The sequence below is a fragment of the Panthera onca genome, chromosome D2 (genome assembly GCF_046562875.1).
Source record: "Panthera onca isolate mPanOnc1 chromosome D2, mPanOnc1 haplotype 2, whole genome shotgun sequence".
Taxonomy (NCBI): domain Eukaryota; kingdom Metazoa; phylum Chordata; class Mammalia; order Carnivora; family Felidae; genus Panthera; species Panthera onca.
This window is the reverse complement of record NC_138349.1, coordinates 20,250,345-20,267,465: the sequence shown is the minus strand read 5'-3', so window position 1 is coordinate 20,267,465 and position 17,121 is coordinate 20,250,345. Positions and strand designations below refer to the sequence as shown.

The 17,121-nt window shown below is 35.3% G+C and overlaps 1 protein-coding gene across 4 annotated transcripts in view; it reads left to right on the top strand.

The window, feature by feature from the left end:
- The window catches only part of MXI1 (MAX interactor 1, dimerization protein), an 80,708-nt gene that overhangs the window by 39,261 nt on the left and 24,326 nt on the right, over positions 1-17,121 (top strand). For all 4 annotated transcript variants that reach the window (XM_078434814.2, XM_078434816.2, XM_078434815.2 and 1 more), the window contains exon 3: positions 3,893-3,922. In XM_078434814.2, coding sequence (XP_078290940.1) covers positions 3,893-3,922 — 30 coding nt within the window. The remainder of the gene's footprint in view (positions 1-3,892; positions 3,923-17,121) is intronic.

Here is a 17,121-nt window from a genome sequence, read left to right as displayed (position 1 = left end):
CTACGGCCAATGCTGGAGAGGTTTTCCTCTAGGATTATGATGGTTTCCTATCTCACATTTATTTTGAATTTTGAATCCATTTTGAATTTATTTTTGTGTGTGGTATAAAACAGTGGTCTAGTTTCATTCTTTTGCATGTTGCTGTCCAGTTTTCCCAACACCATTTCTTGAAGAAACTCTTTCCTTGGATATTCTTTCCTGCTTTGTTGAAGATTAGTTAGCCATATAGTTGTGGGACAGCTCTGCTTGTTTACTTATGCTCCTTTCCACTTGGTATGTCCTCTCCCTATCAGGTCCAGCCTCTACTAGTAGCAAATAGTCCATCATTTAAGATCCATACCAAATGCCACCTTTTTCTGAAGTTTACCCTGATAGCGATATTTGGGAAGTAAATTCTGCCTTGTTTGTTTGTGTTTGTTTATTTTGGTGGGGGAGGGTCAGAAGGAGAGGGAGAATCTCAAGCAGACTCCATGCCCAGCACAGCCTGACATAGGACTCCATCTCACAATCATGAGATCATGACCTGAGCCAAAATCAAGAATCAGATGTTTAACCGACAGAGCCACCCAGGCGCCTCAAATCTGCCTACTTTAAACTCCCATAACACTTTGTACCTTTCTTTATATATTTATTTCGCCTTGAGTTATAATTATTAGTATACATGTCTTAAATTTACCAGAGACGGTCTTTGATTCCCTGTAGTCTAAGACAGTCTTAAAGATACACATTATTTGTTTACTTGATATTACAGGCAAAAAAGCCGTGAAAACAGAAGTAACTACTGATAGATTTTTTTTTTAAAGTGTAAGAACATGACAATATGGTAAAGATTAGTACACACACAATCATTTTTGTTTCTTGATATTTGGAAATATTGTTAAATGCTACTAGTGTATAACTAGTATGATGTTCATTTCTTGGTTTGATGAAAAAGTTCATATTCTTAGCTGTCATTTTATATTTTTTTAGAAACAAGACAAATAAAAGTCTGAGAGAGGTGGGAAGAACCTGCTGTTTTAATTTTGTTCACAGCAGTGGGTCAGATTATGTTCTTTTGGTGCTAGCTTTGATAATAGGTTCAATACAATATTGGAATTCAACAATTGGTTATCTTTGGGTATATATTATTTTGCATTTATGGCCATATGTGGGATCTCTAGACTGTTTAGATTAAGTTTATGGTAAGTAATCTACTTCTGTCTAAATAGGTTGTTTCCATTTATTATTTACTTTACTATTTCATTGTTTTTATTTTACTTGTTCTAGGTTTTCTTCTCGGATAAAGGCAGTTAAACCAAAACTTACTACAAGGGGGTGGGGAATTTCATTATTGATTACCCATTCAAATTTTGAACAAATTTTTTGTTTTAAATCTCTCTAAAATATGTCTTATTCCTCTTTTGACTTACTGATTCACTTTGACAAAAAACTTAAAACTTTTTGTAAATACTTATTATAGTGATAGAGATTTGGCTATAATTTACTTGTTGGGTTTTGAACTCTTAAGTCTGTTAAACGAAAGGTTCTATGTTTTTATAATTTCTTCCATCTGAATTGTACGTATCCTTGCTGTTAATTTGACTGAACTCTTGAAGCATCTTAAGATTTTTTTTTTAACCTCTTTTGAAGGAGAATCCTTTTATTAAGATAATCTTTTGAAAATGAACATTAGTCTTTTTTATCCTGTGTCACTTGGACCTTGTGATACTGCTAAGAAAGCAGAGGGTGGACAGGAGACAGTAACTCAAAAAAGCCTTTGGCTCTTGAACTAAGACAGTGGGTAAAATTTCTACAAATTATGAGATTGACGACAACACTCCTATTGTTTATTTGTTTTATTATTTAGTTAAAAAAATTTTTAACATTTATTCATTTTTGAGAGACAGCATGAGCAGGGGAGGAACAGAGGGAGAGGAAGACAGAGAATCCCAAGCAGGATCCATGCTATCCTGTTAGTGCAGAGCCTGATGTGGAGCTTGAACCCATGAACCATGAGATCACGACCCAAGCTGAAATCAAGAGTTGGATGCTTAACCGACTGAGCTAGCCAGATGCCCCTAAAGTTTAGAAATGTAATTGTTAAATATCCATTGGAATGACAAATCAGATTAAGGTAATCAGTAATATTCTGAAAACAGTTGACATTAACCAGAATATGTTAAATGATTAAAGTATTAGTTTCTGTGACAGGAACTTGAACTCTACTTTATAAAATTCTTGTTATTGCTAATGTTAAATTATTGTAAAAGTAATATATATTCATTCAAGAGAACTAGTAAGAACTAGTATAACATAATTCTAATAATAGCTAACTTTAGAGTTTGTTATATTTTGCTATTCAGTGTAAACTATTTATTCCTCCTAACAATCACATGAGGCAAGTACTGTTACTTTTCCTATTTCATAGATGAGGAAACTGAGCACAAAGAAATGAAGACTTTAACTAGACCAAACAGTACTTGAACCCAGGAGATCTGGCCTAGAGTCTGGCCCTTAACCTCTCTTTCCAGGTAGTTAAGAACTTGAGTTTTGGGATAAGAAAGACCTGGGCTTAAATCCTGGTTACTACTTATACTCTTGGGACGAGAGCATGTCTCTTGACCTGAGGTTCAGTATTCTTGTTTATAAAACAAGGGTATTTGGGGGAGAAAATGAAATGATATATGGACTGCTTAGCACACTGTTTAGCAGACACTGTACTTGTTCAGTAGGTGATAAGTATTATAACAAATATTGGTAAGCAAAATGAAAAAAAAGGCCCAAAAAGAAAACAACCATTGTTAGCATTTTGAGGTATATCCTCCCAGTCTTTTAAAAGTGTGTTTCTTGGGGTGCCTAGTGGCTCAGCTGGTTAAGCATCTTACTTTGGCTCAGGTCATGATCTCAGGGTTTGTGAGTTCAAGCCCCTCATCATACTCACTGCTGTCTGCCCAGAGCCTGCTTCACATCCTCTGTTCCCCTCTCTCTGCCCCTCCCACTCCCTTAAAAATGAATAAACTCTTGAAAAAATAAAATCACTTAGCAGTAAGGCAAACCTTATTCAGCTTCTGTGCTAGCCAAAACATTTTTTCTGTGTTTAGGAGTGACTAAGTGGAGATGGAAGAGGACATAGAAGTACATTTTTCTTTTTAAACAAAAATGGATTATATGTGAATTAAAAAATCTACAGATCAGGGCTCCTGGGTGGCTTAGTTAAGTGTCTGTCTCTTGATTTTGGCTCAGGTCATCATCTCAGGGTTCGAGGACCCTGTGTCAGCTGTGCTGTCAGCCTTGAGTCTGCTTGGGATTCTTTTTACCCCCCTCTTTCTGCCCCTCCCCCTGACTCATGCACATGCACATTCTCTCTGTCTCAAATAAATAAACTTAAAAAAATTTTTTTTTCAATCTACAAATCAACAAAATGTAGGATAGGGGTAGGCAAGAAAACACGTGCTAGCATTAATTTTATTAAGATAACAGTGAGGGGCACCTGGGTAGCTCAGTCAGTTAAGCATTTGATTTAGGCTGAGGTCATAATCTCACGTTCTAGAATTTGAGCCCCACATGGGGCTCACTGCTGTCAGTGCATAGCCCACTTTGGAGTCTCTGTATCCCTCTCTCTCTGCTCCTTCCCTGTTCACACTCTCTCCTCTCTCAAATATAAATGAACATTAAAAAAAAGTAACAGTGAAACACCAGTTTCAGAATATTTAGTTGTTAACTGAAGACACTATATCTGAATGAATAATTCTAACGAACGTAGGCTATTTCTTCTTGATGAGTGTGATTGTAGAAGTCTGACTATATATTGCATTGTTAAAGAAATTCTCTGGGTGTGGTACAGCAGTAACTAATCCCCCTTTCCATAACCTTAGCAACAAATGGCTAATGGTCTTTTTTGTTTTCCTTTTAGGTCTACACACAATGAGCTGGAAAAGAACCGGTGAGTCAGTGATGAACGCAGCTTTCATTTTTGTTAAAAAGCAAACTCAGTGTTTTATCTGTGAAAATAATGTAATAGTACATATGTAGTTATAATTTTAAAATGTATAGCATATCATGAATCTGATATGTATGTATTCTTTCCACAAAAAATGACCTTAAGTAGTAAATTTATACCATCTAAACTGGAGGACCTCAGTAAATTTTTAAGCTCATTTGAATTTTGAGTTTATGGTGTAGCCTTCTTTCTTTCTGTTTCTAAAAACAGGTTAATTGTAATAGGCTATGGCTTAAATATGGTCATGCTATAGTATTAGGTTTCTGTAGTGTAGCTAATAAATATTATGACAAATTGTAGGCCATTGAATTTCTCTTTTTTTGCAGTTTGTTTATTTGTTCATTTATTCATGCATTCAGCAATCTTTATCAAGCATGAACTATATGTCAGTGCCAGGCAGGCATAATGCTTTAGATAGAAAATATAAGAATGTGTGAGATAGTTTTTGTCTTTAAAGAACTTACAGCTTTCTGAGGGAAACAGGTAATTAAAATACTGTATAGTGTGGTAAGTATAGTAATGGAGTAGAGCATACTGAAAAATCACTTGGGAAAGTCATCTGATTTTCTTTTGAGGGAGTCTTAGAAGGCTCTAGAGACGATGGTGAGTGAGTACTTTGTGTTGAAGAAACTATAAGAGGTTCAGTATGAGTACTGTATAAAAGATTATAGCAAGAGGCAAGCCAGGCTAGTTATTGACACCTATGCTAAAGAGTTTGGGTATCTTCTGAGAGCAGTAGGGAGCAGTTGGATGATTTTAAGGTGAGTTGTCATGTGATCAGATCTGTGTTTTGGAAAATCACTTTGGCCATAGTGTGAAGAACTGGTTGATTGGAAGAAGGGATCTCAGACAAGAAAACTCTTTTGGAAGCTGTTGGAAGCTTCCAATGTAGGAGATAGAAGTAGTCAGAGTAAAGAGACTATATGGAGTAGAATCAGTAGAAATTGGTGGTTTGTTGACTATGGAAGTATTACTATTTACCAAGAAAAAGAAAGCAGGACGAGGAATTGTTTGGGAGAGAAGATGAGATTGTATGAGCAAAATATTTTTTTTGATACAGAGACTAGATTAATAACAACAAACTGGAATAATCTGCATCAACCATTTCTGACAAATAAGATTTCCATGACCTTCAACTTTTTGTCCTTTTTTTTTTTTTTTTTGTAAATTTTTAAAAATGTTTTTATTTATATTTGACAGAGAGAGAGAGACAGACAGAGCATGAGTGGCGGTGGGGAGCAGAGAGAGGGAGACAGAATCCGAAGCAGGCTCCACGCTCTGAGCTGTCAGCACAGAGCTCGATGCAGGACTAGAACTCATGAACCATGAGATCATGACCGGAGCTGAAGTCTGATGCTTTACCAACTGAGCCACCCAGGCACCCCTTGGTCCTTTTTTTTAAATAGAAGGGGCTTTGTGCTTGCTTCGGCAGCACATATACTAAATAGAAGGGGCTTTATAGATTGACTAACCTAACTGCCTCATTGTAGATGAATTTAAATGTCAAATCCTCTTGAACAGGCTTAGCATAGTCCTCCAGGCTGACTTAGTGGCTTTTACCACTTTGCACAATGCTCTGTTTGTATCTCCTGTTGTAAAACTTAATCAGGTAGTATTGTAATTACCTGTTCATGTCTCTTTCTGCCAAATGACTACAACTGCCTCAAAGGCAGGGATTCTGTTTTGTTCAATTTTGTAACCTCAGTACTTAGTATTTGATGCATTTATAGTAAGTGATGGCTTTAATATTGATGGATAAAACTGGAGCAAAGTTCGGTGGTCTAGTCCAAAACTGCTTTGTGGGAAAGATTTATGGCTAGATTAAACATGACAAAAACACCAAGAAATGACAGCTCTGAGGATTCTAAAATTAAAAACTTATATTGTACTTTAAATTAGAGCATCAAGACTGTATTTTGGATCACATTTTAAAATACTGGTAAACACCTAGGGACATCTCGGTGGCTCAGTCGGTTAAGTGTCCAACTCTTGATCTCGGCTCAGGTCATGATCTCAGGGTTTGTGAGTTCGAGCCCTGCATTGGGCTCTGCACTGCTCAGAGCCTGCTTGGGATTCTCTTTCTTTCTTTCTTTCTCTCTCTCTCTCTCTCTCTCTCTCTCTCTCTCTCTCTCTTTTTCCCCCACTTGTACTCTCTCTCAAAATAAATAAACTTAAAAAAATTAAAAAATAGAATAGTGGTAAGCATCCAAATGTAGTCCTTGGGAGACCTTCATTGGAAACCTGGTAAAAGCCTTTAACACTGAAGTGAAGAGACTCTTTAGTAAACTATTTGAAATGGAGCTTTTTAAACCTTTGAGTAAATTTTGTTTAATGCATTTCATGTACCAATTCTGACTTATTGATAACTTTATCACCCATATTATTACTTTGATGTATCCTAAAGTTGTTTAATCTAGTATCTGTCTGTGGCACTGGTGTAACATGTGTAGCTTTTGATTACCTGGTCCTTATGTGATCTCCAGTATCTCCAGTGAAGGTTTTTGTTTTCATTTTATTTACTTAGGCCTAAGACTCTCTAGCTGATTTCCTACCCTACCTCACTTAAGACATGATTCCCTCATCCTCTATCGTCTTCTTCTTTCTCCCTTCTCTCCTTCTTTTCTTTCTCCTTTCCTCTCTTCCCTGAGGCTTAATTGAAAGGTAATATAAACTTAACCTTTCCAAGATGTATTTGTTCTTTCTTTTTTTAAATTTTTTAAATTTTATTTATTTTTGAGAGAGAGACGAGCATGAGCAGGGGAGGGGCAGAGAGAGAGAGAGAGACAGAATCTGAAGCAGGCTCCAGGCTCTGAGCTGTCAGCACAGAGCCCGACGCAGGGCTCGAACCCACAAACCGTGAGATCATGACCTGAGCCAAAGTCAGACGCTTAACTGACTGAGCCACCCAGGCGCCCCTGTATTTGGTTTTTTAGAAAATATTTATTTTTGAGAGAGAAAGAGAGCTGGCAAGCAAAGGAGGGGCAGAGAGAGAGGGAGACAGAGGATCTGAAACAGGCTCCGTGCTGTCAGTGCAGAGCCCAACACAGGGCTTGAACCCATGAAGCATGAGATTATGACCTGAGCTGAAGTCAGATGCCCAACTGACTGAGCAACCCAGGCACCCCAAGATGTATTTGTTTTTAAAAGGGGTAGTTATCAATATAAATAAATCTCTAATTTAATGGATGTGTCAGAGGGTGAGTAACAAAGAAGAATCCATTTTAATCAATCCATTTTAATAATCTATACTCCATTTACGAAAAGTTAGAGGCTGGTGATCTAGTGAAAACCAAAAATATTGGTAAGCACAGGATAATTTAAAGGGAGAGAGGTATTTTAGCCAAATAGCAACAAGGCAACACAAGAATATTTTTAAAATCTAAGCCTGTTTTGTTACTAAGTTTTTAAGCCCTTGCTCATTTTATTTAACAGCTCTTTCTTTTCCCCAAGGCACCATTTTTATTTGATACATTAAAGAAAAAAAGTTAACCTAGCTTTGGCTTCCTTTAAAATAAATAGAATTTTGACTTTGCCTTTCATTTGCTTTTGAGTGTGATTTTACATGAGGAAAGTAATTCACTATCAAAAGGGTAATTTGATTTTGTCTTCATTCTGAGAAGATGTTCCTAAAGTAATTCATATTCTTGAAATTTTTCCACTTTACATGTGATATATTTATGTCAGGAATGGTTTTTTTTTTTTTAACGTGGTTTAAAATCTTGCATATAAAGCTGCTCTGAGTTAGTCTTTTTTTTTTTTTTTTTTTTTACTGGGGCAAAGCAGTGAGAATTAATGTAGATGATTTTGAGGTGTTAGCGAATAACAGAGGAATTCCAGATGGCTATCTTGAAGCCCTAAGATTGTTGAAGCTCTGGGTCTGGCCTTGAGGAGACAGTAGCCAGCAAATGTTGAGTTTCATACTCCCATATCTCAGAGGAAAGCCTAATGGTTGACATTTGGAGTCTGGCAGGCCCTGTGTAGTTTGCTCTGACCTGCAGTTACCCCAATATACAGAGCTTGAAGTAGTTTCAAGACTGATAAAGGGATTCAGGTTTTCTGGATAGGTCCTGGGGGCTTATTTCTGCCTAAAACCTGATGGTTACACAGAGCCTACTCTAGACAGTTCAGAGCATTTATTACTTGTATCCTTACCTTGTCTCCCTAGACCTATACATTTATTATTTGTATCCTTACCTTATCCCCCTAGACCTATAATAACTTGTAACTGGCTCCAGAGGTGGAAGTAAAAGGGAAGCAAAGTACCTTTAGATGTAGATGTTCTACATTCTTCAGGAATCTATGTGAATCCTCTCATGGTAAAATTAATGAATCTTTGAGATTTAAGAATTAAGAAGTTCACGTTGTCCATTGGCTTATCTTATGAGTTGTAGCCTTAGCAGAGAAAAAAACCCCATCCCGTGCAGATGTTAGATCACTTCATTGCTTTTTCATTTTCTTAATTCAGATTATTGATGATGTTTTTGAAAGCATCATGAGGCGCTTGGGTGGCTCAGTCGATTGAGCATCTGGCTTTGGCTCAGGTCATGATCTTGCAGTTTGTGGGTTCGAGCCCCGCATCGGGCTCTGTGCTGACAGCTCAGAGCCCGGAGCCTGTTTCTGATTCCATGTCTCCTCCTCTCTCTACCTGCCACCCGCCCCTCCCCGCCCCCCCCCCCCCCCATGCTCATGCTCTGTCTCTCAATAATAAATAAATGTTAAAAAAAAATTAAAAAAAAAGTGTCAACAACTTTAACAGGACTTTAATGGTCAAGAACCTTAGAAGAGGCCATTCAACCCTGATAGCTGTTATTCCTTTGAAACAAAAGGCTTATCTTTATTGCAATTTTGGCAAAGCCTAGTAGGGCCAAATGAGGATACTGGCAGAGCAGAAGTGCCTGAGTATTTGGGATAAAAGAGAAGCAGGTCCAATGAATGGTAATAGGTGTCTTCCATATAGAGACTTCCTCATATTTCTGAGGGAAAGATAAAAATGACATTTATGGAGTACTTACTGTATTCCCCCACTATGCAAGACTGTTATGTAATCTTGTATGGTAGGAAGGCAGAAAGTGTAGGTCAAAGTGTTATTGAAAACTAGCCATTTTGACCATCATAACTACAATTTGAAACAAGATGATGGAAACACAAAAACAGTCCTAACCATGATTCTATCTGATCATAAATATGATAGCTGTATTTAATATCAATCTTCAGTAATGATTAATAAATATTCTTTGTGGCATTGTGGTGGACAAAATGAAGTATAAGATCGTGACTCTATCCTATCTTTAAGATTTAGGTCATTATAGTTTGGTAATTATGGGTTTCATCTTTCAGTACCAGGATCTAGTTTAGTTATCAGTGAATGTCTAGAAAGATGCATTAAAGGTGTTTTTGAAGTTGAAGGTTGAAACCCCCTAGTAGTCTTATGCAATCATTTAGTGAGTCATTTTGAAAAAGAAATAGAAAAGACTAGAAAATACCAAAGTGCGTTGCTTGAAGTAAAGTTAAATGTAGAATTATGAGACTTGTGTATACTGGGTTATGATATAAAATATTGTGGTCATAGTCAAAAAGCCACTGCTCTGGATAGTGAAGGAGAATGTATGCTGAGACATGAAGAAAGACATAGAATTTGAATCTATGGAAAAAAATAGGGAAAGAGGTCAGTGTAAGTAGAGCCATGGAAGCCATGGAAGGTGACATCATAAAGGAAAGACTGAGTAGACTATATTGAATGGAAGAGCAGAGTCTATCGAAATGGGTAATGAAGCTAGAAAGGTGTTTTAGTATTCAGTTGTGGAATGTTATTGAATGTTACGGAATTTGGATTTTATTTTGTTGGTAGTAGTGAGTTTTTGAGGCTTTTGAAGCAAAATGATAGGTGTGATCAAAGTATTTATATAAAAAAAAAGCACAGACTAGTTTGGATGCTTTTGAAGGACCTCATCTAGTAGTAGGATATAGGAACCAGCACTCAGGTAATGGAATTGGGAACAGAAAGGAAGACAGAGGACTAAGCAACACCATAAAGAAAGAATATTATTTTCTGTTAACTGCTACCATTCATTTTTCCTTATATTTCATTATTTGCATAGCAACAGTGATGTTCCTAAAGGGCATATCAAATCATGTCATTTCTGCTTGAGTCCTCCACAGCTTCCTTTTGCAATTAGGTAAAATCTATGACCTACAAAGTCCTACTACCCTATCTCTTGTCTCCTATGGTCCAGCTGACACTGCTTTCTTTCTTTTCCACATGATAATTTTCATCTTACGGCTTTTGCACTTCTTTCCTCTGCTTGGAAAACCCTTGCTCTACTAGCTCTTGTTATTATTTAGTTGTCAGGTCATCTCCTTAGAGAACAGTAATTGCTCCCCAGTCACTCTCTATCCTATTGCCTTTTCTGTCATCTTAACATTCAATCTGTCTGAATTATTTACGCTTGAGTTATGGGACTTCTTTTATAGAATGTAAGTTTCAGAAAGGCAGGGACTTTGCTTTATTTACCCTTAGCACATAGCAGTCATTCAGTAAATATTCATTGAATGAAAAAATGATTATATGTGTTATTGAGTATACCCATCACAAACAATATATGCACTTGAATTATAATGGCTTCAGTGAAAAATGACAATTACAAAATACTCGAGTTCAACAGACATATTATCATAATAAAATAATTTTATAGGATGTATATGGAAAACTTAATGAATTCTTAAAACATAAATAAATTATATGAAAAAGCTTCATAATTGGGAACATCTTAAAAGGTTTTTACCATGAAGGACATTATCTTGCTTATAAGAAGAGAATCAGTAACTAATTGATTCTTTCAGTTCATTAGGATATCATATAGTGCACTAAGACAAAGGTAATTTTGTAGAGAAATAGTTTACCTGATGGAATTCATGCTTCACTTGTGAGATCTTCATTTCTTTTTCATTCTATGAGTTGAAAATGGCAAGCATTTTTACAAGGTAAAGATTTATATATACTTGGAGACTAGAATATCATAAATAGTTTCAACTTTTTTGTGTTAGAATTTTTGATGTATTAGTTATCTTTATCCCAATGATTTTTACATGATAAAGAATACAATATTTTTTTCTAGACTATCAACATAGCCAGTCTCCATTTGACATGGACATTTTGACAGAGTGATTATTTTGGTCTACTTTATCTTAGAACAAAACAGAAGACTAAATCTTTGTGACCATGGGTTAAGGCAGTGGTATCTTAGTATATTACCTGACTATTTAGGATTCCTTGGAAGGAGGAGCATATCTTGACTGGTTTTAGCTGCCTGTTTTGGGTGCTTGTATAACATTTGTTTAAAAAGAATATGCACTTTGAAAAAAATATTTTATTTTTTAAGTAATCCGTACACCCAAAATGGGGCTTGAACTCACAACTCTGAGATCAAGGGTTGCATGCTCCACTGACTGAGCCAGCCAGGCGCCCCAAGAACATGCATTTTGTTTTAATGTTTCAGGTTTATTTATTTACTTTGAGAGAGACAGAGACAGCACAAGTGGGGAAGGGGCGGAGAGAGAATCCCAAGCAGATTCCCTGCTGCCAGCACAGAGCCCGATGTGCGGCTCAAACTCAAAAAACCATTAGATCATGACCTGAGCTGAACCAAGAGTCGGAGGCTTAACAAACTGAGACACCCAGGCACCCCAGGAATGTACATTTTTATATATAGTGTGCACATTTTAGAAAAAAATGTACATTTGTTAGGAGGAAAAAATAAATTACAAGATTGGTTTGGTAGAACTTTCACTGAAACTTTTACCTCAACTAATAGCACTCAAAAGATACTTGCTTGCATTAAAGACAAGTTATGGGATTAGTGAAACTAAACTTTTATTGTAGGTTTGAGATATATGACTGTAGCTGGATCAGAAGTCCACAGTTTGGGATTGGTTCAATAATTTTGGGAAGTTTAATCAAAAGCTCTTCCTAGCCTTGGTTCATTACTAAGATGTAAATCTCAGTATGAAAATACCTTATAGTAACTTCCTTAGCCTGATAAAGGGCATTTCTGAAAAATCCACAATTAACATCATACTTAATGGTGAAAGACTAAATGCTTTCCCCTAAAATCAAGACTAAGACAAGGATGTCTGTTCTTATGGCTTCTATTCAACATTGTTCTAGAGGCTCTAGCCAGGGAAATTAGGTGAGAGAAAAATAAAAGGCATCAAGATTGGAAGGCAAGAGGAACCATTTTTACTTGCAGATATTATAGTCTTATGTATAGAAAATCCTTACGAATCCACATATACAAAAAAAAACCTATTAGAGCTTGTAAACAAATTTAGCAAAGTTGCAGAGTTCAGGATTGACACACAAAAACTAGTTGTATTTCTGTACACTAGTCTGAAAATGAATTTATGACAATAATTCCACTTCTGTTGGCATCCAAAAGAATAAAATACCAGGAATAAATTTAACCGAGGCAAAATATTTGAATACTGGAAAGTACTACTTAACATTGTTCAAGTGATAGTACTCTCTATATTGATGTACAGATTCAATGCAAGCCCTGTTAAAATCCCAGCTTCTTTTTTAACAGGAATTGACAACTGATTTTAAAGTTCATATAAGCAAACCAGATAAGCAAAACAATCTTGAAAAAAAAAATTGAAAGATTCTTACTTCCTAATTTCAAAACTTACTACCAAGCTACATAATCAAGGTAATGTGGTATTGGCCAAAGAATAGACTTACAGATTAATAGAATGAAGTCCAGAGATAATCACTCACATTTGTGTTGTGCCAAAGACATTTTTTCAACAAAGATATCAAGACAGTTCAGTGTCTTTTCAACAAGTGGTAGCTGATACAACTGGATATCTACAATGCAAAATAATGAAGTTAGATTGTTACCTCACACCACGTATAATAATTATCTTAAATGGATCATAGACCTGAATTTAAGAGGAAAACTATAAAATTCTTAGAACATTAGAGTAAATCTTTATGAATTTGTGCTAGGCAATCGTTTCTTACCATATGACACCAAAGTACAAGCAACAAAATAAAAAATTAGATACATTGAACTTTATCAAAATTAAAAACATTTGTGCTTCACAGGATACCATTAAGAAAATGAAGACAAATTACAGAATGGGAGAAAATACTTGTAACATGTATCCACTAATAGCCCTGTATTCAGAATATAGAAAGAACTCTTAGAAGTAAACAATAAAAAGACAACCCAATATAAAAACAGGCAAAAGATTTGAATATCTATTTCTCCAAAGAAAATATACAAATAGCACATGAAAAGATGTTCAACATCAGTGGTCATTAGGGAAATGCAAATCAAAACTATGTGATACTACTTCACACTCACTAACGGCTAACTTAAAAAAAACTCACCAACTTTTGTGGTCATCCATTCATTGTATCAGTCACTATTGATTGCTAGAAAGGTCCTAAAAAGTTGACTGACCTCATAGTTTGGCACTTAAAAAGTAGTGATGTCATCATCATCTGATGGCACTACTCAAATGACTCAACACTTTATAGTTACTTAAGACCTGTAATTAAACACAGATAAGTTTCCAATATAATATATAGTGCTACTACCTAATATGGCTTGAGTACTTGATAATGAGTAAAGTTTGAGCTCCATTGCATATAAGAAGGGTATATTTAAGGATCTTTAATAACCTCTAATTAACAGTGAAATCTAACAGAATTAAGACCATAATGCATAATACATTGAAAGGTTGTACTAATTGTGCAAGTTTCTCTTAAGGTGTAATAAAATACAGCCTGATTGTATTTGTTAGGCCTTGAACAACAAAGTTTAAAAGTATAGTTGTGGAGGGAAGGAGAAATATCATTGTCCAGAGACCAGGAAAGAACTACCAATCTAATTTTCTGGTTGACAAATAAAATGAAGCTACTTCCCTTTTTTAGTCTGAAGATGGAGAACTGACACCTTTATTTTTAATTCATGTAAAAGTCCTGAATAAGATAATTTTATTCTTTGTACTTCTTTAGATAATAGGAGTCCAGTTACAGTACTGAGTTACTGAGAGTAACTATAGAACACAAAAAAGTATTTATGCATTGGAAAGTAAAGGATACTTATTTAACAGAGTTTTTCTATTTATAAAGCTATAGAACCAGATAAATGTAGATGCTAACATTATCAAACAGTATGTAGAGTACCATGTTGTTTGTCATGGAGACATATATCTGATACATTTATTCTTGTATGCAAGAAAATGAATATTTTAACAGTATTTTTATAAAGGGATAGGAATGCTGAAAACTGCAGACAAACTAAAAATAACTGTCAGAGTGCAGAGATGGGCACCTGTTAGAATTAAATGTTATATGAGATAGAGATGAAGTAATTGGTGGGTTTTGAAGATAAAATTTATGGTTAATAAAGGAAGCATAGCCAAGATAAAATTACACATCTAAAATGCAGTCTATGCAGTGAAGTCATTGCATTGCTATCTAGATAGATTCACAGTTTCTGAATTGACCTTTGTCAGAAATAGCTCATTAAGGTTAAGCTTTCTACTCCCAGACCCAGGCTGCAAGGTGACAGAGGCAGACTTAGACAAGAATTACATGCTAGAAATCAAGTGTTCTCAGAACTATAGCTGTATAGTTCCTAAAGTTGAAATCACTTCTACAACCAATAAGATGGGAGGAGAGGAGATCAGTAGGTCTTAAAAATAGCCCAGAAATGTTAAAACTTGAAACTCTAAAATTTTGTCTACAAAAAAATAATTGTTAGACTTTAAATAATTGACATGGTGAATATCTTAACATGGTGAAGGTGTAGTATCTTTTTATCCAAGTGATTGCAGAGTGTGTATCTCTGTGCAGCTATAACTTGGTTAAGAAAACACTTCCTCTCAAACTGTGAATTTGTAATTTTAAAAAGGGAATAGTTTAATTACTAGACTTTTCTGATACATTTTAGATGATACAGTGTACTGTATCACTTTTTACTTTATATGCATCTTTGAGGAATATGTTTGATCCATAAAACTAGCCATACTTTTTATACTGATGCTCATAGTAATTGTATAGCAGCAGGATTCTACTAGACTTTTTTTTAAATATTTATTTTGAGAGAGAGAGAGAGAGAGAGAGCGCACATGCAGGGGCAGGGCATAGAGGGAGGGAGGGAGGGAGGGAGGGGGAGAGAGAGAGAGAGAGAGAGAGAGAGAGAGAGAGAGAGAGAGAGAATATCCCAAGCAGGATCTATGCTCCTGGCACAGAATCTGAGGCAGGGCTCGAACTCATGAACCACACTGTGAGATCAAGACCTAAGCATAAATCAAGAGCCAGACACTGAACCAACTGAGCCAAGCTGGCACCCAGAATTCTAGACTTTAAGGGCAATATGCTATTTTGCTAAATTCCTTTGCCACATATAGTACTTAGTATAGTGTAAATGCTCTGATGAATATTGGTTTAATAATAATAACTGCAATTCAAGTACTTTTTCTTAAGCACCTTCTTCATTTAAAGAAATTTCTGTTTTGGTAGAAATTTTGGCAATTAAAGCATGCATGCCAAGAGGTACATCAGTAAGAAATCTTTTTATTACATGAAGAGATTTCTTTGGTATCTTGCATTTTTTAACCTTTAAAAATGAAGAAATTCAGATCTGTTTGATACAGTTTAGCTTTTGCAGAGAAGAGAAGTTCTTTTGTACTTCTATTTTTCTATGTATTCTAGTGAATAATGCCAATTGAAAGTCCCGTGGGTGTTACTAGTGGAAAAACCACAGATCTAAAGGAGAACTCAGTAATGAGAATAGAATTTTCTAATATAGTTACTTGCTAACCAGTTCTTGAAGACAAATTTGCTTAGAAAATAATTAACAGCCCTGGGATAAACACATGACATGTTGCTTATACTCATATTTTCGAACTCAAGAAAAGTTGAAACTTAATAAGCTCATAAGTATATGATTTCCTTGTTTTGTTACTTTGGGGAAAGCTAATTGAGAAAGGTAGACTTTAATACTAAACATGGCTTGAGGGCTAAGTTGTTGAAAAGGATACCTGGAATCCAAAACAGCTTTTTTGTGGATTTGTAATCTGTTAATGTGAGAATTGTACCAGAAGTCAGAAGATATTTTCTTTTCATCTCTACTACTGGTAGGCTGTGGATGTTATATAAATTATCTGGTTTCTTTGAGTCTTGCTTTTCCTTGGCAGTAAAAGGAAGAGACATAGATGATTTCTGAATTCCCTTCCTACATGAAGTTTTAGAGTTCTGTGAATTTTAAGTTCAGTAATCATAGGCATATTAGAAACTTTATTCTTTTTAGAAACTTTATTATTATTCTGTTGTCTGCAAAGCATTTTCCTAATATAAATACATGTGCAACATATGTATTTACAAATACATACATAAATGCAAATGCATGCAACCCCTCCTCCCAACACACACACAAAATGAAAAAAAACAGCTGGAAAAATGAGTTTAGAATCTCTCATCTTTTAACCTTTGGGACTTTGTAAAATATCTAAAGATTATTGTAATACATGGTGCCATAGTTACAATAATAAAAGCCTATTTTGTAAGTAGTTATTTTATAATGATAAAAAAGTACTTATTTTAAAATGATAATATTTTATAATTCTATAAAACTAGAATTTACCTTGGGAAGCATATGTGTCTGCGTGTATATAAATAATATAAACACATTCCTCAAAGCTGTATACATGCACACACACACACACACACAGGTAGATATGAATTCTGAAATTTAAATACTACTGAGTATTTAGGACCTTGTACCTTTTGGGAAAATACTTACCACTGACTTCTAAGGAAATGTAACAAGTTAATCTGTAAATATTACTGTGCTAAATCCTAGTCACTTTTTTTTTTTTTTAATTCTGTAACTAGTTTATATTTTCTCAGGCTCCAGAAATTCTGTTTTGTGATTGTAACTGTATTGTATTGCTGTATCAAATCAGTCATTTTAATAGGCCCCTGTGATCACTAGATGAGGTATGTCATACCAGGAGGGAAAAGCACGTTGCTGTTACACAGAACTTTGAGGAAGGATGGTTTAGCTTGTTTGAAACATTTTATCTATAAACAATCTGAAGAGAAAGTAGCTGTAGGTCAATGTATTAGA